Source organism: Heterocephalus glaber, unplaced genomic scaffold (genome assembly GCF_053883595.1).
Source record: "Heterocephalus glaber isolate CG9 unplaced genomic scaffold, H.glaber_assembly_v1.0 deba00001504, whole genome shotgun sequence".
Lineage (NCBI taxonomy): Eukaryota > Metazoa > Chordata > Mammalia > Rodentia > Bathyergidae > Heterocephalus > Heterocephalus glaber.
Window position 1 is genome coordinate 59,567,726 of NW_028258324.1, and position 27,452 is coordinate 59,595,177.

General features: G+C 59.5%; 1 protein-coding gene across 18 annotated transcripts in view; it reads right to left on the reverse strand.

Annotated features, from left to right (window-relative positions):
- Nucleotides 1–329: 329 nt before the first annotated feature.
- Tnk2 (tyrosine kinase non receptor 2) overlaps nucleotides 330–27,452 on the reverse strand; it is a 35,030-nt gene continuing 7,907 nt past the window's right edge. Inside the window, exons 2-19 of one of the 18 annotated variants that reach the window (XM_087186637.1) lie at nucleotides 24,186–24,427; nucleotides 23,760–23,884; nucleotides 22,751–22,891; nucleotides 16,234–16,414; nucleotides 15,234–15,304; nucleotides 13,445–13,615; nucleotides 12,535–12,687; nucleotides 11,890–12,167; nucleotides 10,349–10,475; nucleotides 9,875–10,021; nucleotides 9,694–9,788; nucleotides 6,214–6,408; nucleotides 5,097–5,188; nucleotides 4,465–4,509; nucleotides 2,487–3,823; nucleotides 2,313–2,408; nucleotides 2,046–2,173; nucleotides 330–1,067 (exon numbers count right to left, since the gene is read on the reverse strand). In XM_087186637.1, coding sequence (XP_087042763.1) covers nucleotides 1,061–1,067; nucleotides 2,046–2,173; nucleotides 2,313–2,408; nucleotides 2,487–3,823; nucleotides 4,465–4,509; nucleotides 5,097–5,188; nucleotides 6,214–6,408; nucleotides 9,694–9,788; nucleotides 9,875–10,021; nucleotides 10,349–10,475; nucleotides 11,890–12,167; nucleotides 12,535–12,687; nucleotides 13,445–13,615; nucleotides 15,234–15,304; nucleotides 16,234–16,414; nucleotides 22,751–22,846 — 3,219 coding nt within the window. In that variant the 5' untranslated portion in view covers nucleotides 22,847–22,891; nucleotides 23,760–23,884; nucleotides 24,186–24,427 and the 3' untranslated portion in view covers nucleotides 330–1,060. The other 17 variants (XM_087186635.1, XM_021254876.2, XM_013071874.3 and 14 more) reach the window with 17 other exon arrangements.

The following is a 27,452-nucleotide window of genomic DNA, read 5'->3' on the forward strand; positions in this document are numbered from 1 at the left end:
CTACTTCTCATCCTAATCCTTTCTTGTTACTGAAGATTCTGGTTGAGCTCCAGAACTGACTTGCTGTGCTTTCTGCAGTATACCCAGCCTTACAGAAATCCAGAGCAGGGCTGGGGTGTAGCTCAGTGGCACCGCATCTGCCTTGAATGCACAAGGTCCTGAGTTTGATCCCTGGTACCACCAAAAAAAAAAACAAACAAAAAAGAAAGAAAGAAATCCAGAGCAAAGGTGTGACTGATAGGGCCTCCAGGCCTGCACTTCCTCCCTCTGCTGACAGGTGGTGCTACCCTGCTGACCAACAGGCAAAGAAACAGGCAGGCACCCGTGAGTAACATAAAATAGAAACTAACTTTATTTCTCTGGAAGAAGCAGATATTGATAGCTGGGGCAGCAGCTTTGGCCACAGAGGCTGGTGAGAAACAGAACCGCACAGAGGAAGAGCTGGGTGCAGACAGGAAGCACTGGTGTTCCTCTAGGGCAGCTGCCCCTTGGTCTCCTTCCAACCCTGGGGCCTTGGGCCCTGGTCCCTGCCAGAAAACGGTCCGGCACCTCTTCTCCACTTCCTGAGCCACCCTGGCTATTTCCAGGCACAAGATCCTAAGATAGGCTGAGCCCTGTAACACATCCAGTCCACAGCAGGCACAGGCACATGCTGTCGACCCCACTGCCTGCAGGGCTCCCGGACAGCACTCAGCCTCGATGAGGGCCTGTAGGTTCGGGCGCCTCTCTCCGTGGGCACACGTCTCCCGCTGGGTCACACTGGCTTCCTCTCAGTCTGGTCCCCTGGGCAGGGCCTGGCCCAGCCTCAGACATCCTGGGCGGTTCACAGGGCTCCTCCCACCTCCGGGCGGGGGCGCTGAGGACTGAGCCAAAGTGAGCAGGGACAGTGCTGGGCGAAGGAGATGGGCAGGGTGGGCACTGGCCTCCCGCCACCTGGGCCTCTCCGTCGCTGGGAACAAGGGGCGACAGCAGGTCCTCCGGCCTGGGCAGGCCCTCCCCACCCTGGCACACGAGCAGCTCGCTTACTCCTTCAGGGTAGACCCTCAGTCTCCAGATCCGCTCAGCGCCTGCGGAGGGGAGAGAGCCCAAGTCCCATCAGCACAGGCTAGCCAGTGCCAGGCAGAAGCTGAACACCCAGGGCTCTAGGCAGTGATTCTGGAGCTCATCATCCTGGGAATGGCTTTCTGAGCTGAGAGAACAGCACTATTGTCAGTACCCAAGGACGCAGGGACAAGAAAGCCACAGCTTATCTGGAGGCAAATGGGGGAGAAAACCGGGAAACATCACCTCACACCGACAGTCCTGGGCGGGGAACAGCGCATCCCACATTCTGCTTTCCCATCACTTCCGGCTGGACAGAGATGAGGAGCCAAGCTGCGCAGTGGGCAGTGCGCTGGCTGCTCCCCCCAGCCACTGGCCCCAAGCCCACCTAGCCAGCCAGGCCCCACGGTCCACAGCACTGGCTTCTGGAACAGAGCCGGGGTCACCTGTGTGCCTGTATTGTCACCACTCTTGGCCTCAATAGAAGTTTCGTTATATGTATTTATACATCGTTCCATGTTACTTATACATCTATGTACACACACACACACACATACACACGCACACGCGCACACTCATTCTAGGAAAGAAGTAACGGGATTTGGGGGGCTGTGACATTCCTTTAAAGGGGCATTAAGTACACGTGAGTACATGTGTACACATGTATGTATCCACGTTTTGAAACAGGGTCTTGCTACATTGCCCAGGCTGGTCTCAAAATCTTGGGCTCAAGGGATCCTGCCTCAGCTTCCTGACTGCTAGGAAGACAGGTGAGCACCAAGGCATTAACATTTCAATGTTACTTTAAACAAGAACATGAAAAGAGCTGAGAAATGTTTGCTTCAATTGCTGGGCCTGAAGTGCAGGGGCTGCTGTGGAGGCACTGCAGCAAGCCCGTCCCCCTCACCCCAAGGTCCCGTCCCTGACTCCCCAGCTCCTGGGAGCTGTCCCCAGCCTGCACTGCCCACTCCCTGCATCCCCCACAAACAGGGCCAGGCACTCACTTGTGGTGGGCAGGGCCGAAGGAGCCCAGCAGGTGGCAGCCAGCCTGCTCCAGGTTCCAGTCAAACATCTCCAGCACTTTGTGACACTCCAGCCTTGGCCGTAGCCCCAGCCCAAAGAGCTGCTCCACCTGGGGGGTGGAGGGCAGCACCATGGGGTCCAGGACGGAGGGGCACCGTGCCGGGCAGGGCAGGGCAGTGTCAGAGCAGGGAGAGGGGAAGCAGCAATCTCGAGGCCCTGGACACCAGGGCAGCAGGCGGCAGCAGTACCTTCAGATACTGGGCAGCCCTCTGCATACTCCAGCCGTGGCACTGCAGGGCGGCCTGGCACTCCTCTGTGGTCACCCCGTGCACCATGGCCTGCAGCTGGGCACAATGCCCATCAGCACCATGCCCAGCCTGCTGGGTCCCTTGGCCCTGCCCACCCACAGCCCAGCCCCTCACCATCTGGACCTCATCCGCCTGCCGTGCAGTCTCCAGCCCATCCCCCGGGCAGCCCCTCTGTGAGGTGGGTGGCCGGACAGCAGGGTTGCTGTTGTTGGTAGAGAAGTTGGCCTTGGGGTCGGGGGCGGCCTGGGGCATGGGCCGCACGGTGGCGGTGGGGGCCGCGGGGGCGGGGGTGCTGGGCGGTGGCGGCAGCAGGGGCACGGGTTGCAGGGCTGGCTCCTCGGGACTTGAGGCCTCCCGGAGGAAGCGCTGATAGCGCTCCAGGTAGGGAGGACGTTCAGGCAGCAGGTAGTAGTGGGTGCTGCTGACCTTACGGCCATCGCGCACGATGGGCAGGATGCAGGGCCCTGCCCGGGGGCCAGGAGCCTGGATCACCTGAGGGGTTGCATACTTGGGGTCGGAGGCAAAGCTCTGGGTGGTAGGCATGGTCTTCCCGGGTGAGCTCGAGAGCCGGGGTGGCAGTGGGGAGCTGCCAGGCGGCACCAGGGGGCTGGGGGTCCTTGAGCTTTGTGGGGACAGGGGCTCCCGGGGAGGCACCCGAGGAGGGGACACAGGTCCGGGCCACCGGCCCAGCTCCTCCTCTCCCGAGGGGGCCGGAGACAACTCGACTCTTGGGCGCGTGGGCCTTGGGGGAATGGGCACCCGGGGTGGCACCTGGGGCTTGTCATCACTGGCGGGGCCAGGTGAGGGGGCCAGAGAGCCCGTGGGGACCTGCAGCTGCCGCATGCACTCCTGCTGCAGCGCCTGGAAGATCTGGGCAGTCTGCGCCGAGCTGGGCGGTGGGGCCCCACCCTGGGAGGGCAGGAACAGGTTGTCCTCCAGCGCCAGGGGGCACCGCTCGGGCTCAGGCATGAAGGCGTAGTTGGTCTCGCCCTGGCAGGGCCCAGTGGCCAGCCCAGTGCCCACCAGCGTGCTATTGATGGAGCAGACCTCGAAGTCGTCTTCGTCCTGGGCCACATCGTCGTAGGCAGGGGGCGGGGGCAGTGGGCGTGCATCCCAGTCCACCACTGGTGTGGGGTGCAGGGGGCGTGGCAGGGCCCGTGTGGGGCTCTGGGGAGGGGTCTTGTCCAGCAAGGAGCAGGCGTCCATGGCCAGCTGTGCCAGGGAAGGTGCGCAGGGCCGAGGGGCAGGGACCACGGGGTCCTCGCCAAAGTCGATGAGGGTGACCTCGCTAGCCCCGCCACTGACACCACGGCCTGCCTTGGTGCCTGGGACCCGGGCTGAGGGCTTCGACAGCCACAGCCCCCAGGGCAGGCCTGGCTTCCGCAGACCCAGCCTCTTGAAGTCACTGGCCAGGGCGTCTGGGTCCTCGCTCACAGGGTCGTAAGTGGGCTCTGGATGGAAAGGGGGACCCCAACAGAGAGGCCGCGTCAGGCAGGGCAGGGGACACGAGAAGGCAGAACCTGGGGATGGGAGCCAAGTATCCCACAGGACCCACTGCCAGTTCCCCGAGTCAGCCTCGCCTTGGCTGCCAAGCACCCAGCACACCCCAGCTTCAGACAGAAGCAACCAGCTGGTGTCTGTGCCCGCCTCGGCCCTCTGGGGCTGCTGCTCCCCTGGCCTCCTCGACAGCAGCGCAGGCAACACCCGGCCCTGCCCCTCTCTGACGCTCCCTCCAGGCCACGAGACCTTCATGCCTTTGCCTAGGCCCCACCACTCTCTCCCTAGCTCTACACAGCACACCATCAGCGCTGGCACAAGCAGCAGGACACTCTGGGGAGATGGAGCTTCTGAGCAAACCCCTCCAGATCCCAGAGGGAGGGAGCAGGCAGGACCAGGCCATGGTACAGCAAGCCAAGCCATGTCCCCAATCCCAGGCTCTGAGGATCCCAGGGGAGGCGGGCAGGCTGGGCCAGGCCAGCAGCAAAACCTCACAGCAGTAGCCACCTCCCCCCGCTCAGGACCTTCCAGGAGGAGAGGAGAGGAGAGGAGAGAGGAGAGAGGGGACGGGGGCATCCTGAGCGGCCCCACTTACTCGGAGTGAAGATGGCAGGCTGAGGAGGGCGAGGCGGAGGCTCCCCTGCAAGAAAGGCCACGCGAAGAGGCGGGAGAGGGAGCGAGCCAGACGGGACAGAAGGCAGACAGACGGATGGCGACACAGGCCAGGGAGGGCAATAGGGCCGGATGGGACAGAGGACAGGGAGGGAGACACAGCAGGGTGGGGACAGCAGGCAGGATGAGACAGAGGCAGGCGGAGGCAGAGCTAAGAGGGGAGAGCGCGTGCGCACAGTGAGTAGGGTGAGCAAGTGAGCAACCCCAGCACGAATGGGAGGCAATGGGCTGGCAGGATGGCTCAGCCATGTCCCAAGTGACAGGCACAGGCAGGCACAGGAGATGGAGGAGGCCTAGCTGAGATGGAGCCGTGGGAGCTTTGGCCCAGAAGAGGGGAGTACGGTTAGGGGAGGGTGGGGGGCCGAGGTGGGCAGGGCAAGGCAGGACCAACAAGGGTGCCCACCTCAGCAGATACAGCTGCCTCTCTTCAGCCACCCCACGCCCAGCTAGAGCCAGGGACACAGCTGTCCCGCCTGCTGCTGCCCGGGCCCAGCTGTCCCTGGAGCAGAACAGTAGGCTTGGGGTGGCCTGGGGACACGAAGGAGCAGCACTTACTTTTCAGCCTTCCCAGGTGCTGGCTGGGCCGGGAGGTGCTCAGCTCCACACTCAGCAAGTCAGGGGGATCCATAGGGTTCCCCAGGTACAGTCTGCAGAGAGAGCCAGGTTGGAGGTGGAGGCCTCTGGGGCCAGGCAGGAGGCAGCCCCAGCATGTGAGGGGCTTTGTGCCTGGGCCCCTGCATCTGAGAGCCCAGTGGCAGACCTGGATGGGGGTGCGGGCTTCTGACTCCCATTCCACCCGTTCCGATCCGTCCACAGATTGAAACGTGAGTGGCACAGACAGGGCAGGGACAGACCCTAGGCCAAGGGTCGCCAATACCACCCTGTGTCCCACAGCCGCAGCTCAGGTGCAGGGGACAGAGGACAGCATGGGCCCGACCTCGCCACCCCACCCGCCCAGCACAGGCAGTGGCGCCCGAACCCCACCCTGCCTGTCTCCACAGCCCGTCCTGGCACTCGCTTCTGGAAGAGTGAGAGCAAGAGTTTCAGTGAGCAAGGCTTGGAGGAGCGCGGGCTGAGAGGGCGGGAGAGCACAGGCGGCGCTTCTGCTCAGCCTGGCGCTGTCCCACAGGAGAAGGCCCCAGGGGACAAAGTGTGAGCCTCCGGGTGTGGCTGCACTGTGGGCCTTCAACCCTCACTCTGACCACACACCAAGTCCTGTTGTGCCCACGCATGCCCGGCAGCTGGCAGCGAGGCAGGAAGGAGGGGACAGCAGCCCCGGGCTGGCCAGGTCAGGATGCAGAGCCTGTGTGAACTTCAAGGGGTGGTAGTGACGCCATCCCCGGGCCACAAAGGAAGCTGCTTCTCAGGTTCCTGGCGCAGCCGGGGGGAGAGGTCCTCGTGCCTGGCACTGTTTCCCTGTGGCAGAACAGGGTTCAGGGGCTTCCAAGGAGGGACCACATTTCCACTGAGGAAAGGCATGGTGGCTTGGGAAAAGGCCAGGGGCAGAGCACCTTGGGAGGTATCCCTTGGGAGCCCTGCCTCACGGGGACCCCAAGCCCCTCCGATGGAGGAGATACGAGACCTGCTCCTGGCTGGCAGGGAAGGCATTCGGCCAGGAGTCCCCAGAGGGGCAGGACCGGGACGGAGAGTGGGGTCCAGGCTGGGTACTCACTCATCAATGCGGTCAGGGAAGCCCCAGCAGTGGCGGGGGTCGCTGTCCCCGTGCCCTGTGTGGATGAAGCTGTTCTGCAGGGGCTGGCTGATGTCCTGCGCCGACAGGCCAGCCACGGAGGTCACCACGTTGCGAGGGAAGGGCCCCACACACAGCGTCCGCGTGTTCTGCCCTCGCCACCAGTAGTTCTCAGCTCTGCCCGCAGAGACGTCGTGGTCAGTGGCAGGCCAGGGCCCTTTTCCCACCAGGCACTCCCTGCCAGCCCACCTCATTAGGCCTGCAAAGCCAGTACCATCTTCTCAGAGCTGCTCTCTCCTCCCTTCTCCCCAGCCAGGCCCAGCCTGACCCTTCCCACCTCACGTCCTCTCTCCAGCCAACTCCAGGGGTCTCCGGAGACGGCAGGTCCCAAGGGAGCCCCCAGTTACAATCTGCTTCAGGGTGAGCAACAACACCCTCTTCCTCCCTGCTCTCCACCCTCCTCAGGACACGCTCTGGTGTCTTATACGGGCCTGAGGTGATGCGGACTCCCAGTGTGGCTGACACGGACCAAGCCCTGTCGATGCAGCCTGAAGTGGGCTGGGCCGGAAGCACAGGGTCTCCCCACCACGTGGACTGCCCCACACTCAGGCTGAGGCTCCCGCCCCCGCCGCTGGAACTGCACCATGACGGCAACGAGGGCAGTCTGGGCTAAGGCACCGTGGTGACAGTGTCGTGCTGCTGGGACATGTGTGCCACCAGGCTGCCTGCACTCATCGTCACCTCCTCACCCTTACTCCACCGGCCCCAAAGCCATAGGCACACTCCTCCGAGATGCAAGGGCAGGGAACACAGAGGGAAGAGGGGTCTGGGCGCCTGGGACCCTGCCTGGGGCGTGTGACCCCCTACAAGACTGGGGATGCAGCAGTCCTTTGGGAGGTGACAGGCGGTGGCAAAGGAGGAGGAGCCCAGTCCCCCAGCAGACACACCCTGTGACTATACCCTGCCTCCAGGGTAGGGAGGGCAAGGAAGGAAGGAAGGAGTGAGGACAACACCCCAAGAAGGGACGAGACCCATCCGAAAATAGCAGGGCTGTTCCTAGGAGGAGAAAAGCTCCTGCCACATACAGGACCACCATGAGGGCTAAGGGGGGCCCAGGACCCAGATGCTGCTCCCCGGGGACTCACTGCATCACAGACCCTGCCGTCCTCACAGGCCCTGCACCTGCTCTCCACACCTCAAAGGCGCTCTGAGGCTGGGGCAGCCAAGTGGAAGGGACTGCGTGCGCCAAGGCCGGGTCTGGAAGCTCACTCTCCCACCCCACCCTCAACCAGCATGCCTCCTAATGGGCACTTTGGACAGTGACAGGAGCCACCAACCCCCTGCCCTCTGTCACAGGCACAGCCCAGGCCCGAACGCAGGGCCACGGGAGCTCCCCAGCCCCAGTTCATGGAGATGAGCCGCTGGGGGCATCCAGGCACCTGCACAAACACCCTCTCCCCTGGGAAGGCCAGACAGAGCTGCAGCTTACTGCCCATGTGGACCCTGCAGGTGCAGCAGCCCAGAGCGCCCAGCCCCTCACCAGCCTGCCCCTACACCCTCTTCCTGCCCACTCTGTGTCTGATGCAGACAGGTGGGGGGCGCTGGGGCAATGAGCGAGGCCCCAGTCCCTCCAGCCTACACCTTGAGCCTCCACACTTCTCAGCTCGGGCTGGTCTCATCCTTCCCTCAAAGAACACCCCAGCCCCTTGGTGCACTCATCTACACAGGAAGCAGAGGCTGCGGGCCAGGTCAAGGACAAGCCCTGCAATGGATGTCAAATCCTCTGGACCCTTCATCACTTCCATAAAAACAGAAAAAACAAAATGCAGGGCCAGGGATTTAGCTCCACACCACCGAGAAGCATGGAGCGCCCAGGGAAGTTGGAGTTGGGCACAGGAGGCTTCCAGGCTCGAGATAAGGAGATACCCCAAGAGCAGGAGGGAGCAGGAGCCAGAGAAACAGACAGAGCACGCACCACACACACGGAGACGGCTCACCAAACAGATACTAGACTGAGGACAGAAGGGGGCAGAGTCAAAGCCCTGCAGCCACCGGGCCCACTCCATCCTCACCGACTGTCGCAGCCTCTTGGCCCTCACTTCCCACCTCCTGAGCAGATCCGGGGACCCAGGGCAGGCTGGTGGCCAGGCAGAAGGAAGCTGTGAGCTAAACCATGGGCAGTGGGAGCCAGAGGCAGAATGAGCAGCAGAGCCAACCAGAGCCGGGGATGGAAGGCAGGACAAGGCGGGCTGTGACATCCTGCAGGCAGCCACCTCTCCAGCCCCTCCCATGGCCGGCCTTGCTCTCGGTGACGCAGGACACCAGCCCCAGACACTGGCTCCAGAAACATGGGAAGCCAGAGTCATCCTGGGGAACGTGGCTCCCATGACGGGAGATGACAGCTCAGGGCAGCCCTGGCTCCTGGGGGTCAGGATGCTCTGCTAGGCTCCCTTCATCTTCCCATTTCCAGACTGCTCCCAGGGCACCATGCCTACAGCCCTTCCTCACCCCTCTCCTTCAAACCTGCACACTGTCCTCAAGCAGTTTTCTGCTTCTTTCTATCACCAGACACTCTGGAACCTTACCCACCCCTGCCACCGGCTAGAATATGCCATTCTCGGTCCTAGGGTGGAGGAACAGGGCCACAGTGGGTGCAGGTGAGTCCTACACCTGCTCACCCAGCTTCCTGGGCTGACGTTGGGTTTATCTCATACCCTGCAGGCCTCCAAGCCCCAGAGCAGGCAGAGAGGCTCTGCGAAAGCCGCCAGGCCAACCTATGCCCAGTTCTGAGTCAGAGAGTGCCCCAGGGAATTCCCCGCTCCACTCTTCTTCCGGGCCCTCCTGGTCACCTCCAGCTCACCCCTGCCCCCAAAGGCCTCTCCAGTCACCCTGGGGATCAGATGACAGAGGGCGGGGCCTCCAGGGCTGCTGGGAACTGAGGACTCAGGGACAGACAGGACCCCACCAGGGGAGACCCAGAGGCCTGGGCCCAGGTGGAAACAACCCAGCCAAGGGGGCCAGGGAGGCAAGGCAGGAAGGATGGAAAGGCTGGAAGCGGATGAGGGTGGCCTGGACAGGTGTGGGCTTGCTCTGGGTGCTGCAGGGCCCCAGGTGGCAGTCAAAGTCCTCCAGCAGAGGAGGCAGGAAGAAGGCAGAGGGGAGGATAAAGGAAGCATGCCCACCCGTGAGTTACTGCTTTGCTGTGCCCTGAGGCCAGGCCAGGCCACTGACCAGCACAATGTGGCAGCCCAGATCCACATGGCAGCTGAAGCCAGGGGGAAGAGGAGCCAGTTGGGCAACAAAGCCGGGCCTGAGCCCAGCACTCAGGAGCCTGCCTGCCCACTTGCCTGTCACCACCAACCTGTGTGCTGCCATGCGACCCCCCAGGAGGTGGGGCAATCTCTGTCCCCGCGCCCCCAGCCCGTGCCCTTCACAGGGTCCCCAGAGTAGGCACTGTCCTACCTTCCCTCGATGACAGTAATGACATCATTCATCTGGATGTGCAGCTTGTCTGGCTCCTCAAAGTCCTGCAGGGCCCGCATGTCAGTGGGCTGGGCCTGTAGGCAGAGACCTGTTATGTCTGCCTCGGATTAACCACAGGCAGCATCCTGTGCCAACACCCGTGGGCAGGCCTGCCCCTCACCTCCAGCAGGAAGTCCCGGAGGGCCACAAATGTGGGTCTGTCCTCGGGCTTGTGCGCCCAGCACTGGACCATGACGTTGTAGATGTCCTGGGGGCAGTCCTCAGGCCGTGGCAGGCGCTCCCCCTCCTTATCAATCTTGTGCAGGATCTGGGAGGACAGCAGCACGCTTAGCTGGCTCTCCACCTCCCATGTGTCCTCCAACCCCGGCAATGTGGGTCACTGCCGGCTGCCACCCCACAGCCTAGGACCCGGTTCCCAGGCCTAGGGTGTCAGCACAGGTGGGCCTGGCCATGGATGGGAGTGAGTGGCCCAAATCTTCCGTCCCCTGGCCCATTAGGTGGCCTTTCGCTGCTCAGTCATCTGGGGGTCAGACAGACACCAGGTGTGGGCGACAAAGGGTCACTCAGTTGACAGCCAGGCTGGCAGCCAGGGACAGAATCACCCCACTCATCCACGGGAGGCATGGCCCCTCACCTGGCTGCCATTGAGGCCGATCCAGGGCTCCTGGCCATAGGTGAACATCTCCCACAATGTGACCCCGAACATCCAGGTGTCGCTGGCATGGGAGAAGGTGCGGGTCTTCAGGCTCTCAGGGGCGCACCTGGCAGAGGTGGGAGTCAGCCCCCACAGACATGGAACCCTCACTGGACAAGCTTTTCCTGCTGCCCCACACGCGGGACCAGGAAGGGCAGGCAGGGCATCCTGACCCTGGAGAACACCCTGGACCCCAGGACTCATGTCAACCCCTGCAGCTGTGGGCTGGGGGTCCTGTTTAGGGAAGCCGGGAGAGGCCCGAAGGCTCCAGGTCAGGGTCTGGGGAGATGAGGCCTCAGATGTTCTCTGTCTGGCAGGAGGATGACAACTTCCAGATCTGGGGCAGATCCTAGGGTCTTTGTCATTTCAGCAGGAAGGTGTGGGCAGGAAATTCAGACAGGGTCTGGAGAAGAAGCCAAACGTGTGGAAATAGCACACTGGCTTTACCTAAGTGCACCCTCACTCACTCTGGGGCCCCTCGAGGGGGAGGTTAGGAAAGGGACGTCCTAGGGTGGGCTGAGGTGCTGGGGGAGAAGCAGGCACCATGAAAAAAATCAAAAGACCACCTGTGCTTGAGCCTGAACTATATAGCAAGATCCTGTCTCAAAAATCCTAAAAAAAAAAAAAAAGACCTCTTATGGGCCCTTGTGTGCCTCAAAGGGAACAGGGCTCAGGGACACTCATTCAAGATCCCTGAGCTTCACCTTCCCGTCTCTGAAATGGGAACAATAACCTGCATACTCCCCAGGACTGTTTCAGGGTTGTATTTTTTAAAAAGTGACCTTATAACCGGGGATTTAGCTCAATGGAGCCACCACCCGCCTTGTAAGCACAAGGTCCTGAGTTCGATCCCCCGTACAAAAACAAACAAACAAACAAAGTGACCTTATAATTTACCACCACAACCAGGTCACCTGAATACAAACATGGGATAACAGGCATATCTCAGGACACCCAGTCACCCAGGAGCAGACTAAGTTATTAAGTAGGTACGTGCACAGCCTGGGGTACATGGGAAGCAGAAGTGGACAGACTCCTCCCACCAGAAAGACCATGCTCCTCTGGGTGCTACTAGCCCACCAGGAGAGCACAATGATTTCAGCACAGGATGAACCCAAGGCCTGGGTTGAGCTAGGCATGTCCACTGTCGCCATGGTCTACAACGCCTATTGGTAGCTCTCTGAGAATGTGCTCCCACAATTGCACCTGGGTACGCTCCCGACACCTGAGGGGCTGAATATCAAGTCCTTCGGGAAGCCTTTTAATATCCCGCCAAGTAGCACATCCTTTTGGCTCAGAGCTTTTATCCCTGGGCCTTCCAGTACCCCTCAAAAACCCTGGAGAGATGGGGAACAGATGGGTGGGAAAGAAGGGTGCCCGAGAACCAGGGGAACCAATGATGTGCACAGAGGCCCCAGAAACCCGAGGTCTGGGTCCGCTGGGACCAGGCTGGGTGGGGGCCAGCAGCACCTGCCCCTCACCAGGCAAAGGGCACCTTGCGATGTTCCTGCATGACATAGTGGTCGTCATTCTGGGGCAGGGCTCGCATCAGTCCGAAGTCCCCGATCTTGACCAGGTCACGGGTAGCCAGCAGTAGATTTCGGGCGGCCAGATCACGGTGAATAAAGCGCTTGGACTCCAGGTAGCCCATGCCCTCGGCCACCTGTACAGCATAGCGGCTCAGAGTCCCCAGGAGAAAGTGACCCTGGTGCTTCCGCAGCCGGTCCAACAGGGATCCCAAGGGTGCCAGCTCTGTCACCTGAGAACACAGATGGCAGGCGTCCAGCTGAAGTCCAGGCACCACTCCTGAAGGCTGCCCAGCCACCCTCGGTGCTCCTTCCTGACCTGACCTCCAGGGACCTGCAGGAGCCCTACTGCTTCCCAGGCCTCTCCCTCCATGCAATATGGGAAACAGGCGAAGACAGAAGCTGCTCCAAGAGACTCAGGTTAGAAATTCCCAGCAGGAACTCAAGGGCCAGTCCCTCCTGTGGTACAGCTCTGCGACAGGCAGGCGACGGTACTAGCCTGGGCCCATGGGCCCCTCTGTCCCCTCAGGTGGGGGAGCACAGTGGGACCTGGACACTGCCCCCATCCCAGCCCCAGCTCTTCAGGCCCCCGGCACTCACCATCTTCATGGGCGGTGTGAGCACCACACCGTACAGGCGGATGAGGTTTCGGTGGTCAAGTGAGTGCATGGCGTTGACCTCCCGGATGAAGTCATCCATGGCCTCAGGCTGACTCAGCACGTCAGGCTTCAGGCACTTCACGGCCACACTCACCTGGCCGGGAGGATGTGCAGGGTGAGGTCTCACCTGGCACTGGTTCTTGGGGTCAAGCTGCTCCGCAACACAGCCCAGAGACCCCCACCTCAGCTCTGCCCAGACCTGGGGGTAAGTACAGCACCTGTGCTGGGAGCCTGGTGGGGGAGGCAGCCGGTGGACCCTGGGGGCCGTTAGCTGGGCCTCCCCTTCCTGGGGCAATGCCCAGGTTAAGCAGCAACCAACAGCTAAGAGATGCCAGGTGTGATGACTAACACTGTGATAAATCTAACCCCAAAGACTCCATGGTGCTACCAAAGGGGATAGTGACCTCCCTCGGAGGAAGGGGCTGCTGAGTGCCAAGGAGAAGGCTGAGGCAGCTTTCCAGGGTGCAGGCAATGCTCACCTCCTGCCTCAACCTCCCAGAGTGCTGGGATCACAGTTGTGCTCCACCACACCCAGCTGCACATGCCATCTGTCGCTTGGCCTTCAGGGCAGGTGGCCACTGCATACATGTAAAGCTGCTGACTGTGTGCCTAGTGCATGCATGTGAGCCCGGAGGGGAAGCAAGGATGAGAGCTTTAGCGCTACATCCAAAATGTGGCTTAACTAAATCCAACCAAGTGCCCAAGTGGGTAAAGGTGGGAATGCTGACTCCACTTGCTCCAAACCTGAAAGTGGGCTGCCCAGAGAGCCACCTTTTCGCATCCACACCCGTGGGGAGGGCTCTGCCATCTGAGGGCTCCCCCTGGCGGCCACGGGAGGGAGCAGAGCTCACCGTCTTGCCGGAGGGCGAATCCCACTCTCCCCTGCGCACCACGCCGAAGGAGCCATCCCCCAGCTTCTCCAGGAGGCGCAAGTCCTTCTCCCCGATGAGGCAGGTGAGGCTCTGTAGGGGCCCCTCGCCTGCAGGGGCCCCGGGGGTAGGCGAGGGCTTCCGGAAGGTGCTCTGGGAGTGGTGAGGGGGGAACTCAGCCTCCAGCCGCTTTCCACTGAACACCTGTTTGGAGGCAGCCAGGGACCAGGTGGAACCTGGGATGCCACTCAGTCCCAGGCCCAACCTCACTTCCCACCCCCCACCTTGGGACGGCTGCCAAGGTCCTGCTCCTTCCAGGGCACTGGCCCAGTGGAGCCCACGGCCCCGCCCAGCTGTGGGGAGAGGGGCAGCCCAGGGCCCTCCAGGCCTTGCTGTCAGGTCTGAGCCTCCAGACCCACTCCTCCCTTCCTGGGCCCCACGAGCTGCAGATCCCGGCCCGGAGCCACAAAGATGGGACAGGGGCCCAGACACCCTCCCTGCAATCACCTCCCTGTCCATTTTTGGCGCTGGACCCCTCTCTGAGGTGACCACTTGGTGCTGTCTGTCTCCCCTCCCCAGGGAGTCGGCTGCCCTTCATCCACCCAGGGGAGAGGATAATTTTAGTCTGAGGCTGAGCTGTATGTGTGTTGCTGCTGGGCCTGGGAAGACAGCTGCAGTTCTGGAGGGACGCCGAGCACTGCAGGCTGAGAAAAGAAGGAGCCTGGAGGAGATGCCAAGGCCTGGGCTGACCAGGGTGGGGCCAAAGGTCAAGGGACAGGAGGGAGAGGCCACGAGCAATGAGCTGGCCACCTCCACGGAGCTGCTGGCAGCCTGGGCCTCATGCAGCACACTCTTCCTTCCCCCTAAGGGCTGCAGAGTTCTCTTTGTGGGTGCGAGAGGCGTCTCAAATCTGGGGGCCTCTGCTCCATCCTTCCTCCCAGCAATGGAACTCTTTGTGTTTGCAGGCAACCCCTTTCTAGTCTCATCTCTGCAAGGTGAGCCAGGCAGCAAGGCCAGTGCCACTTTATGGAAGCAGTGACTCGGGCCAGGGAGGGCACTGGCCACCCAGAGGCCTCCTGCAAGCCAGCGACAGATCAGAAGTGGCACCCATGCTGCTGCTATCATGGCTTCACCGGCCCCAACACTCTCATCCTTCCCTGAAACCTGGGCAAGGGACCAAAACTGTGTCCCCAGAAAAGGCCACAGGATCCCAAGAGACAGCCCCTCTGCTGGCCAGGCCAGGAAAGGGCTCCTGCCCAATCCCCGCCAGCTGTTCTGCCCTGCCCCCCAGCCCCCAGCCGCCCCGAGTGGGGAGGGAGGCCGGCTGGCTCACTTCCTCCCTCATTGTCTTCCAGACAATGGGCAAAGTTCCACTGAGTCAGAGCAGGGACTGCTACACCACAGACCCAAATTAGGACAAGGTGGTGGCGAGCTGGGGAGGAAGCTGTCAGCGGGGCCAGATGACCAGAGCAGCTCAGAGACGGCGGGGCCTGGAGTGGGGGACCAAGGCAGATGTCCAGGAGGCCCTGCCACCCTGCTGGACACTGGCTGCAGTGTGCAGACAGCGAGACCTGGGGAAGGCACCCAGGCTGCTCACGTGGCCGTCCCCAGAGAGACACTCAAGTGGCTGCTGCCACCCAAGTGCCCAGCCTGATAAGACCTGGAGGAGGGAGGCCCGGGAAGTGTACAGGGGCACAGTGAGAGCGCACCTGCACAGAAGGGGGCAAGGCGCCTGGCACTGCCACACAGGACCCCGGGGCCGCCCACCCACCTTGCTCATCCACGACTTGCGCTTGCACAGGGCCTTCCTTCTCTTCACGGCCTCCCACAGCCGCCGCTGGCCTGCACGGAGCAGAGAAAGGATGGGCACTGTGTGAGGCTCACACGTGCCCAGGCTGCTGCCCACCCTGCAGCTTCCCAGGTCCCCTGGGTGGCCCACGCTAGACACTGCCCAGTACAGTGATGCCAACTAAACCAGTCCCATCCAGGCCCCTAGGGGCTCCTGTTCAGCAGACACTCGTGGCACCCCATTTCCCACAGTGGTCCTCCAATTAGATGGGCGTCTCATTACCAAAATTAAATAGTGCTGGTCCTCTCCAACTCACCAGAAAAATTAAGGTAATGGATAGAATAATTCTCGATTTTGAGTTGTTTTCCTGTGAATTTTCTTATGCTACTGCCATCAGATACTAAGGATCCAGGCCAAAAGTTGCATTTGTTGGTGTTTAATTTAACAGATTATTGATACTGAAGTTGAACACACTGGTTAGTTTCTACTGTTCTACGAGAACCCCAAGATTTCTAGGTGCTACAACCACTGTTCTTCAAATACAGAGATTAGTTCAACTTAGAAGAGAGGGGAGAGGAGGGAGGGAGAAGCCAACTGAGAGCTTCTCTCTTCTTTCCCCTACAGCGCTCTGGCCATCGACCCCACAGACCCCACCGGCGCTCAGAAAGGAAAGCAGAGCAGTCTCAATGCACAAACGTCTGATCAGACAAAGGGGCGCAGACAGTCTTGGGGAGCTAGAGCTGTAAGATCCAAGGACTCTACACTCCGATTTGCTTTCACAACTGCACAGGTTCCCAGCACCCATGGGGCAGCATCCATAGCCATCCCTCCGCCCAGCTCGGGGACTCTGGGACAGGCAAGCAGTGCCCATCTGCCACCCATGGAGTCACAGGGGAGGGGTTCTCCCAAGTGCCCAGCCATCCAGAAACAGAGGAGGTAAGTGACTGAAAGGGACAGACAGCAAAGCCAGTGTCCCACCTACCAGGCCGGCCCATGCCAATCTTCTCCAGGTCCTCGTTCTTGACATACTCGAAGTGGGACAGGCGGGTCACATTGAGGTCGTCACGGAGCCGCAGGAAGTACTGTTGGAGCTGCACCTCGGACAGCAGCTCCAGCAGCCAGGCTGTGCCCTCTTCGGGCTGCATGCTGCTGCTCCCCAGCCTCTGCAGACAGGATGGGAGAAGGGCTCAGGGATGAGGCACGAGGGACAGGGCTGGCAGGGCTGCCACCAGGGCACTGGCTCCCAACACCTACAATACAGTGGGGCTGCCTGGGAGGGCTCAGTCCACCTTCCTGCTCCCCAAAACAGCTGACCACACTTCCCCTCTTCCTGTGAGCGGCAGGGTAGATAGAGGTCGGCTGAGACAAAATGCAGGGCTGACCCCAAGCAGCCAGGGCTAGTTCCACTGAGATCAGCCACTCTGCACAGCTTCCCTGCCTGCCCTTAACACCTCCAGTGCCACAAGCCCTTTGATAACTTCATTAGAAACTTATCAATTATCTCTCCAGGAGGACAGACACATTCTTAGTCCTAAAATTCTAATTTGAAATATCCCCTGAAACCCACACATGGGCTCCTCGGATCAGACAGATGTCCCCATGCATGACATCTAACCCAAAGACCACTCTGCAGGCCACCGGCAGGCGCCCACAGGGTCACAAAGGCTGAGACAAGATGGCAGGAGCTGAGTGGGCTTCCAGACACCCAGAGTAATGCAAAGCGAAGCTCCTGCCAACAGCTGTCATCAGAGACTGGCCCAGTGTTATTAAGATACCCACTTTTTCAGTGACAGATGTCTGAATTCATATGTGAAATCTTCCTTTTTTGTTGTTGTTACTGGGGATCGAATTCTGGTCCTTGTGCTTACGGGACAGGCTGCAGAACCACTGAGCTAAATCCCCGGCTAATTTTTTTTGTACCGGGGATCGAACTTGGGTCCTTGCCCTTTCGCAGCAGGCAGCGAAACCACTGAGCTAAATCCCCGGCCCTTAGTTGTTTTTTTTTAAAAAGAAGTACATGGTAAAATATTCAAAAGACACAAAGAGTCTGATTCCCTCCCCTACTACATAGCCACTAGCTCCTCATCCCAGAGCCAGCTACTGCCCACACTGTTTTTTTGTTTTTTAGACAGGGTCTCACTATGTAGTTCAGGCTGGCCTTGAGCTATGTAGCCCAGGGTGGCCTTGAACTTGTGGCAATCCTCCTGCTTCAGCCTCCTGAGTGCTGGGATTACAGGCGTGTACCTCCACACTTGGCTCCATTAATGTCTTTTATGTGCCCCCTTGAGACATAGTTTTTCCCGTACCTAAATATTCACATCATCCTTATCCTCCACTCTGTTTCTTGCTTTCACTTAACTTACATCTTTCTCCCAACTTTAAACGGTGTCAACTAGTTCAAGTTTGAACACCACCCCTCAAAAAAACACAACCCACCTGTAGGCTCCAAGCAGCCGGTGGGTACCAGCAAGTGATTTCTGGTCCTCATCCTCTTTGGTCCAGAGAAGAGGCCAGTGGCACCTTCCAAGCTAAGCAGCCTGACCCACCAGCCACCAAATCCATCCCTGTCCCAGCTCAGAGCTGAGGCTTGGCCGGGCCAAGCCCTGCTCCACTGCCACCAAGGAAGACGGGGGAGAGGGAGAGGCTGGCTGCCTAGCTAGGGCCGAGAGTGCCCCATTGAACACCGCAAGGTGGCCTCACCCTGACTCCCATCACAACAGCATGCACCAAGGGAGGCGGGCACTGGCAGCTGGGCCCAGCAGAAGCCTCCCGCTCCAGTTCCCAGTGGTCCTGCCAGCACAGTGCCTGGAGCCCTGTGTTTCCCAGGCAGCTCAGGGCAGCACAAATAGTGACAAATGGGCATGAGAAGCGCGCTGCTCAAACCCTGGCTCTTCCACCACAGTGACTGGGCCAGCTGGGGGTTCCAAGCTGTAAGCTGTAACGCTTTACTTGGCTGGTTCTCTGGGAAGGAAATGCCCCACTAGGGGACACTTCTGGTCATCATGGTGGCTGGCAGGGGGAGGACTCAGCATTCCTAGTGGGCGGCTGGGAATAAGAACATGAATTACCCTGCAAGATGCAGGACAGTCTCAAACACTATCCCAAATCCCACGCAATGTAATTGACACAGGTGAAAACTTGTTTGTGATCATCCACACCAGAGTCGAATTCCATTTGACATGTGAACAACAAAATATTTTGGTGGTTTTAATATGCACTGAATTTTCCTGGAATGGTACTGGGTAAGCTAAGGAAAAACTAGACTGGTTTATCAAGAAGATAGCACAAGTCCACTCTTTGGAAAAGCACCAGTGAAGGTAATGGCCTTATTTCCAAACTCCCCTCTCTCTCAGCACTGGTGTGTGCTGCCCTTGTGCTGTCCCGCCTGAGCCCTTTCTCCCATCACTCGGGGCACAGGTAGGTCAGAATGCACAATATGCTGTATGCTACTTTCCTTGACTGACTCTACACAAAGGGTAATGATAAAAACAATACCTAATATTTCAAGCAATACTCACTAGATGCCAGTTCTAAACATTTGGCTGTCTTAACTCATTTATCTTTAACAAAACCATCTGTTTATCAAAAAAAAAAAAAAAAAAAAGAATGAGGAGGAAAAGGAGGAGAAGGAGAACGGGGAGGAGAAGCAGCAGAAGCAGCCGAAGCAGCCGAAGCAGCCGAAGCAGCCGAAGCAGCCGAAGCAGCCGAAGCAGCAGAAGCAGCAGAAGCAGCAACAGCAGCAGCAGCAGCACAGAGCTGAAGTGCTCGGTGCCCTGTGCTCCCCAGAATAAAGCTCAGAGGTGCACTGTGAAGCTCATGGCTGGGCAGGTGGAGCCAGCCAGCATTTCCACTACCAGTCCCCTGTCTTGCAGCAAGGGGACCCTGCTGGCTACGGGGTATAGCCAAGATGGGGGCCCTAATCCCCACCAAGGCAAGCAGAGTACAGGACCCGACGTCTCCCTCTCTGTGACCAGCCCGGGGCTCTCAAGCCTGTCCTGCTCTGGGCGCTCACAAGCAGCTCCAAGCCATGCCCTGGTGGCCAGCGCTGGGGGCTACCCAGAGGCCCCTCCCCTGAAGCTACTTAGCCCAGGCCCTCCCTGCTCCCCAACCACAGAACAGGGCTGCTGCGAGGGGTATGTGGGAAGATGGGAAGGACACTGAGATGGGACAGGTCCCTCCTCCCTGAACTTCCCTTCTGCAAAATGCACACCCAGCTGCAGCCTCCCTAGGCTCAGTCTCCAGCCCCGAGTGCGCAGTGTCTGCACACTTGTGTCCGACACATGAACGTGCCCACATGAACAGCTCCCGAACACACTTTCTAACACACACACTAATGAGAACCAACAGGTGGCTGGAACAGAAAGGCCACTCTGGCCTGAGTCAAGCCCAGCCTCGAGGTGCCCTCAGCCACCCCGTCGTCCCTCTGTCCTCAGTGACCGGCGCCAGCCCCACTCACTGTGTACAGCCGCCTCCGCAGCCTGGCCAGGAGAGGGAACGACAGCTCCAGGCCGGGGAAGCGGCGAGCTGCTGGCATCTCCGCAGAGCTGACCACCCTGAGAGGTCAGTGGGGCCACGGGCCAGGAAGTGGCCAAGCAAGGGCCCCCACTCCTGAGCTGTATGCTCTATCCAGAGGGAGGCTGGCTGAAGTCTGTCCCCAGAGTCCCCCAGATGCCACTGTGGGGGTGGAAAATGAGGCAGAAGAATGGGATGGCCCCTCTGCGCTGCTGCAGGCCCGAATGAGCAGCCCAGGTCCTCTATCCTGTTCTGTCTTCTCTCTGGGCAGTGGTCACAGCTCCAGCCCGACTCCCTGACTCCCCCACCAGACTGCACCGCCTTCCTCCTCCCTCCCTCCCTCCCCAGCTGAGCAGCTCTGACACTGGCTGAAAAAGGACCTTTCTGAATCCCTGCCAAGAGGACAGCAGGGCTGGGGGGGGCTCTTCCTCCCAGCCACCCGCACCGGCCCCCCTGCCTCCCCACACACAAGGCCCCCTGTCTGCCTCCACTGCAGCCTCACAGTTGCAGACAGACCCTGGGACTGGAGGGTGGGAGCTGTGTGATTCCCAGAGCACGGAGAAGAAGGGCTGCAGGCCCACAGGGGCTTGTCCCAGGCTGTGCAGGCTAAAACACAGCCTGGATTGGGGGGCTGGATCCCAGAGTCTTTCTTGGATCCTGTAGATAGATCTTTGGAGATCCCCACCACTATCACCAAGTCCAAGCCTTGGCTAGGCGTCTCCTGGCTCAGACCCTAATGTGGCCCTGTTTCCCTGGTGCCTGACGGAAATAGGAGGCCGGCAGCCTGCCAGTGTGGGGCAGTCCAATCAAGACCAGGGTGGGGTGGGGGCGAGGCTCTTGGCCCCCTCCTCCAGGGCTGCATCTCCTGCCCACATCAGGGTGCCACTGCCTCAGGCCAGCTGGCCCAGGTCCAAAACCATTGGAAACCAATACGCCTCGAGACCACTGCAGGTTCGCCCTCACCCCAAAGCTGTAGGAGTATGTCAAGCAGAGCACCCCACCACAGACAGCAGCCTCAGCTGAGGGGACTGGGGACACCCTGTGAAGCCCCTCAGGCTCCTACATCCTCAGAGTTGACAAGTAGTCCCCTGGCCCTCCTCAGAAGGCGCCAGCTGCTCTTAGACTCCCCTCCCTCCGGCCCCCAGACACACCTGACAGCTGCAGGAAGTCCTTCCTGCTCCAGCCCCAGGCCCTGCCTAAGGAGCCCCTGTTCCTTGCACACTGCTCTCTTGTCCCTATCCAGCTGGCCACCAGCTCAGCGAGTCTCAGCTGGCCTGCAGGGTAGGCAGCTGGGGTGAAGTTTGGGGGAGTAAGCATCCCAGGCTCTCTTCCAGTGCAGGGCCTCCTTGGGGGTGTCTGAAGGACAGCTGGTTCCTTCTCTGACCTGGGGGGCACCCAGAAATCAATCCTTCTTCCCCAGAACCCACTCACACCACACGAAGTTTGACAAGGGAGCCAGGTGCAGCCTCCCCTCAATCTGAGGCTGAGGTTGGTACTAAAGGACAAGACAGTCCCAGAGGGCACAAGGACTCTTCCCCGAAGTTTGCAGACAACGCCCTCAAGAGCTCCTCCCTGAAAACAACCTTCCATCAGGCACCAGCCCCAAGCAGACCAAGGGACCTGGGGTTCAGGGACAACCCAAGCAGCGTTATTCCATCAACTGTAAGAAGGGGCTTTTAGATCACAATGGCCAGGTTAAGCCTAGGCACACCAGAACCATCAGCACCCCAAATCCACCAGAACCTCATGCTTGGCTGACCCCTTGGATGTCTAACAAGAACAAGCCTTAGGGCTGGGGATTTAGCTCAGTGGCACCACGCCCACCTGCCTCACAAGGGAAAGGCCCTGAGTTCCATCCCCCATATCAAAAAAAAAAAAAAAAAAAGAACAAGCCCTAGCAGCTTGCCCAAAATCCAACTGTGGGAAGCTGTAAAGAGAAGTAACTCGTACTGGGGGTCAGCACCAGGTCAGTTCCTGAACCCTTCCTCCCTGCCCTGGAAAACAGCCTGACCTTTTTGCAGGCAAATCCTTTTCTCCTATCGGTTACCGCCCTCTGCCGACCAGAAAAGGAAGTGTATGATCTCCAAGGAAAAAAGGAGGCAGCCCAGACACAGGGTGACCATATTTTCCAAAGCAAACGGGGACATTTGCCTTGATATAAAGACTCAGTAGGCCAGTAAATGGGAGTGTCCGGGATACATGACTCAGTTCCCCCGAAAGACAACCCAGATCTGAGCTCCTAGAGGGCACTGCAGAAGGCCCAAAGGGCAGCTTAGAGTCCCAAGGGGCCATGCACACCGGGGCGATGTCAAGACCTCTAATTCACCTCCACCGGCACCACACACCCCGGCAAATGCATCCCAGATCTGCCCCGGGGCCAGGAGCACCCTGTATCCCTGGCTGTATCCCATACCCTGGCTGCTGCGGCTACAGAGCGCAGGTGATGGGGCCCGGATTCCTGGCTGTCCCCTACCTCCGCCCCTCCTTGCCCCGCTGCCAGGTGCTGGTAAGCAGTTCTTTTCCTCATGGAGCCCAGAGTCCCGGATCAGCCAGGGAAGCACAGCAGCACCACCGCCCCTCCAGCAGCTTAGCCACGTCACTGTCCTGCGCTGGGGGAGGGGGATCTCAAGCATCCTGGTGAGGGAGGCTCCAACCCACCCCACCCCCCACGGAATCAGGGGCTCCCCAAGAAGGTGACAGCGCAAACAGGCAGCCTTGTACAACATGACCCTCTGCACCTTGGAGAGCCACCGGCGGTGGAGGGAGATGGCCCCCTCCCTGCCCACACCCACAGCTCCTCCCACGCAGCCCCCAGCGGCTCCAGGGCTGATGCCGAGAGGCCTGCGCCTGGCTGGGCCTGAGACTGACTCTCTGCCCACCCCCTCGAAGGACAGAGACAGGGTCCACCTGCAGGCCCCTGGCTCTTCATCCCCAGCCTCGTTCCAGAGCCCCGCCCCAGAGCCCCGCCCCAGAGCCCCGCCCCTCACCTCCTGGTCTTGACCTCCCTGGGACAGTGCCGGCTGTGCGCCTGGAGCGTGGGCCAGCTCACCCTCCCTGACTTCAGACTGGCGACTCCTGCACATGCCCACTCCTGCACTTGCCCACGCAGCAGCAGTGTCTGCTTAGCCCTGGGGAGAGGACAGGCAGGAAATCCTGCTGTGACAGTTCCTCCCCTCCAGATTAGGATTGGAGCCCAAGGTGCCAGGCACATCTCCTTCGAACCTAGTGTTTAGGGCTGAGCTCAGGGCCCCTCTGCCCTTCTGGGGGCAGAGGAAGGAGAGATGCTGAGGACCCACCACCAGCCATAAGGCTGAGTAAAGACTCCAGCATGCCACTGGGTGGGCATCATCAGGCTCACCAAGCCCCTTCTCCATCTTGGCCTCAGCAGTCTTCCTTCCTCTGCTCCCTCCCCTCTGCCCAGCCCTGAGCAATGAACACAGCATGGGAAGGGATGGGGGATGGCCAGAACACTTGGCCCTAGACCCTGGTGGAAAGGAGTCCTGTAAGCTGCTGCAATCAGCAGCCTGTGGAGAAACCAAGGCTGGGAATGCCAGACCCACCCCTTCCTGCCCAGGACCATTCCTCCTGCTTTCTCCCGCCTCATCCCCCCAGAAATCCCACCTCCCAACACCATCCCGCTGTGCCATCCACAGGACCCCAACCGCCTGATGTGCCCAATACCTCGGTCTTCACTTGCTCCCTGTCCTCTCACACTACACAGCTAAAGGGAGCCAGGAGCAGCTGGGGACAGTGGCCTCCAACATCCACTCCCCTGGCCCCAGCCTAACAGCATGTGAAGCGACAAATCCACATTGTGTGATTTCCAGCCAGGAGGAAGGTCCCAAGATACCCTACTGTATTCTTGGGAAGAGAAGCCAACTCTACCAAGCTGGCCCCCTCCCACCCTGGCCTCCCTCTTCTCCAAGCCCCGAGTCAGGACAGGATGGGGGGGCTGCCTTGCGCATCACCCTCACCAAGTCATCAGCCTCAGCCCACCTCTGTGCCCAGGGCCAAGCGTCTGCACCAAGGCCGGTTCCTCTTGGGCCGTGTCCCCGAGGGAAGTGGACCTGGGAACCTCACGCCTTCAAGTCAGCCTGGTCTGAGGCGGGGTGAGCCGGGGGCTGAGGAAGAGAAGGGTGATTCAGACACACACGTGTGTGTCCACACCCCTCCCTCCCAGGGAGCCCGGCAGCCGTCTTCCTGGCAGCCGCCTTCCTGACGGCGTCCTCACCCTCCTAAACTGTCCAGCGTTTCCTGACACTGTGACCTCACCCTCCCACCCTCCTTCTCTCCCCACAGGACATGCCTCCCCCTGGGGTCACCGCCTCTCCTCCCAGAGTGCCTCGGCCACCCAGTGCTGGCTCTAGATCTGAGTGCCTCACTCTCCAGACACTTCCAGGACAGCACCACCAGGAGGCTCACAGGAATGCGGATGTGCATGTGCATGCCCGCTCCTCCACAGGCCACACAGGCCAGAGTGCTCCACTCGACCAAGACGTCCACTGCCTCCGTCCTCCCCACTCCAGCTCACGGTGCAGCATCCTCTCATTGATACCTTCACCACCCGGGGCCACACAGATCTGGGCCGGAATCTCAGCTTCATCACTTTCCAGCTGGTCAACAGCTAAGCAAATCACTTAACCTCTAAGCCTCAATTTTCTCATCTGGAAAGGGAGGATAAGCAGAATGTCCCTTCCTGGGCCGTTGTGAAGTGTCAATAGGGAGGGAAAGGGGGTAAAAAGAATTAAGCTGTGCTGCATGCACGCACCAACTCCCCCAGGAGTGTGATCACTAGGTACTGCAAACATGCGCCACTACGTTTTTCTTTTCTTTGGTACTGGGGATTGAACTCTTGCAAAGCAGGGGGCGGAACCACTGAGCTAAATCCCCAGCCCCTACATTTTTCTTTATAGTCAACAAAATAACTACTAGCACTCAGCACAGAACCTGGCACATGCTGCTTGTTGTTATTGATTGCCGCCTGAACACAGACCCGAGGTCCTTCCCCTGCTCACATGCTTAGGACTCCTCACTGAGTAACTCTGTGGGCACACAGGCCTGACAGGACCCACGCCTTGCCTGTTTCCTCACCTCCACCTCTTTCCATTCCTCTCAAGAGTCCTTACATCCCAGCCATACCAAGTGCCTGCCCTTCCCTAGACACACCTGGCCTTCACTGTAATGTCCTGGAGCTATTCTTTGTGGTCTTCCTCTTTATCTACAAGATGAACTCCTACACACCCTTCAAGACCCCATCTCTTCAGTGTATTCCAATTTCCTATCCCCAAATGGTTGCTTGCACAGCACCAGGTCCCCAAACTGTCTTTTAAAGGAATTCTCATAAACAAGAGCAGTATAAGCACATAACAGTGTATGTGGGAAACCACCAAAGTACTTAAACATTAAGTTATCCATCATGCTCCAACCCTTAAAGGGTCACTACTCTCTGAACCCTCTGCACCAGGGCGTAATTTTACTGAGGGACCCCCTTTGCATCCACCTCCACTGTGGTTTGCACACTGTGCAGTAACCAAGCTTGGCAAGGGACCTGGTCAAAAGTTTGGTGAAGAGGACTGTAGCCTCAGTGACAGACCATGGAGCAAGGTACCTGCCTCTTGTCCTGTGTGCTGCTGCCACCTGAATACCCAGCAGATACCAGAAGCAAGCCCAGTGCTCTCCCCACTATTTTTATTTATTTATTTTTTGGTACTGAGGATTGAACTCAGGACCTTGTTCTTGCCAGGCAGGCATGGCACCACTGAGCTACATCCCCGGCCCAACTCCCCATTATTTCTAATCCAGAGAACCCAGGGCCTTCCCAGGGAGAGCAGCTGTCGGTCGCATCACAGCCTCTCCTGTCCCGGCCCACGAAGCCACTCAGACCCAAGGACAGCTCAGTCCGTCAGACAGAGAGGGCCCTGAACCACGACATCTGCCTGCAGGAGTGTCGTCAGGCTGCAGAGGGGGAGGCCTAGGGTGGAAGCATCACTCAGAAGAAAGCAGCAGACAGGGGAGAGCCAGGGTGGAAGGTGAGGGAGAAGCAGGGCTGAGCCCATGTGCCAGGGGCTCCATACCTCATCGCCCTCAACGCCTATGGAGGAAGTGTAACCATCAGATGACAAGGAGCCCACTGTACAAGATGGGGACACCACCCACGCTGAACTCCCCCATCTGTGCCAAGCTGTTTCTACTCCACCAACTGAAGGCAGGATGCCAACCCTGCCACCCTGCCACCCAGAGCCAGGACCTCAGAGTACTGACGTGCTCCTGGCCATCCTCCCCCACACAGAGACACCAGCAGCATGGGACAGAGGACAGAGTCCTGTAGCTGCTGAGGCTTGTGCCCATGTGAGGCCTGGGATGCCCGGCCACAGAGTGCTGCCTCTCACCGTTGTCCTGCCCGGGTGCCATCGGACACCAGGGCCCAGCAGCAACTCCAGGGAGGGAGGATGGCAGCTGGGAGGAAGGACGCCTCATGGCTCCCAGCAGGCAGGGCTGGCAGAGGCTACTGGGCAGTCACTGCCCGCTGCCAGCTCAGGCCTCACCACCCCCACCCTCTGCAGAGCCCAGAGCTGAAGGGGCCCATTGTTGGGCTTGGAGTGGGGTGAGGAGGAGCAGCGGTGGACGCCAGGCTGTACACTGTGGGACAGTCACTCTGCAGAGCATAGCTCATCTCACCAGCCCAGCAGCCAGGCACATGTGACCCCTGCAGGTTGGAGAGCCCGCAGTGAGAGAAATGTCAGGACTTGATCTTGCATCTCACCACATCCTGGCCACGCATTTGACCAGTGAAGATGCTGAGACCAGGAAGGGAGGGGGCTGGCCTGGCCCTGGCATTGAGGAACTGTTGTATGGAACAGAAGCCCAGTACTTGGGGCCCAACAAATGCTCAGGGTGCTGTCAAGGTCAGGAGGCTCAGATAGGGGCCTCCCTTCATTTAGTGGCACACAGAAACAGGAAGGAGCCAGTGTGGCCAAACCCACCTGGGGCTCCCAGAAGGCACAGCTGCTCAAGGGAGGAAACAGGCCAAAGCCCTGGCCCCTGCCCCTTCTGTCACGCACCAGGTACCCACTAGGTGGTCACTGCACAACCGGCTCCAGGAGACTTCAAAGGAGCACAAGTCCTGGTCTGGGTTCTCAAGATGACACTGCATACAAGCTCCTTACTCAAAGCTTCATCTTCACTGATGGATTTGAAACACTCCTTACTACTCTAGATTCTCCCCAATTTCACATGAGAAACTGAAGCTCTGAATGAACAGGCCACCCACAGAGTAAAAGGCAAAGCCAGTATTTGATCTACATACACCTGTACATGAAATTGGCCCAAAGATGCCGACCCACAGGGGACAGAGTGGAACTCCTACCTCTACCACAGCAGAACATTCAATGTACACTGGACACTGTACTGACGCTGAGTGAATGGATGGGTTCCATGAGGGAGTTTAAAGAGGGGACAGGAGCTGGGCATGGTGGTGCACACCAATAATCCCAGCACTCAGGAGGCTGAAGCAGGAGGATCACCATAAGTTCAAGACCAGCCTAGGCTACATAGTGAGTTCAAAGTCAGCCTGAACTTCCTACCAAGACCTTGTCTCAAAAAAAAAAAAAAAAAGGTTGAGGGGCAGGAGTTCTAGGAAAAGACAGTAGATTGCATGCATGCAGATAATTTCATTCCTCCTGAAACTCA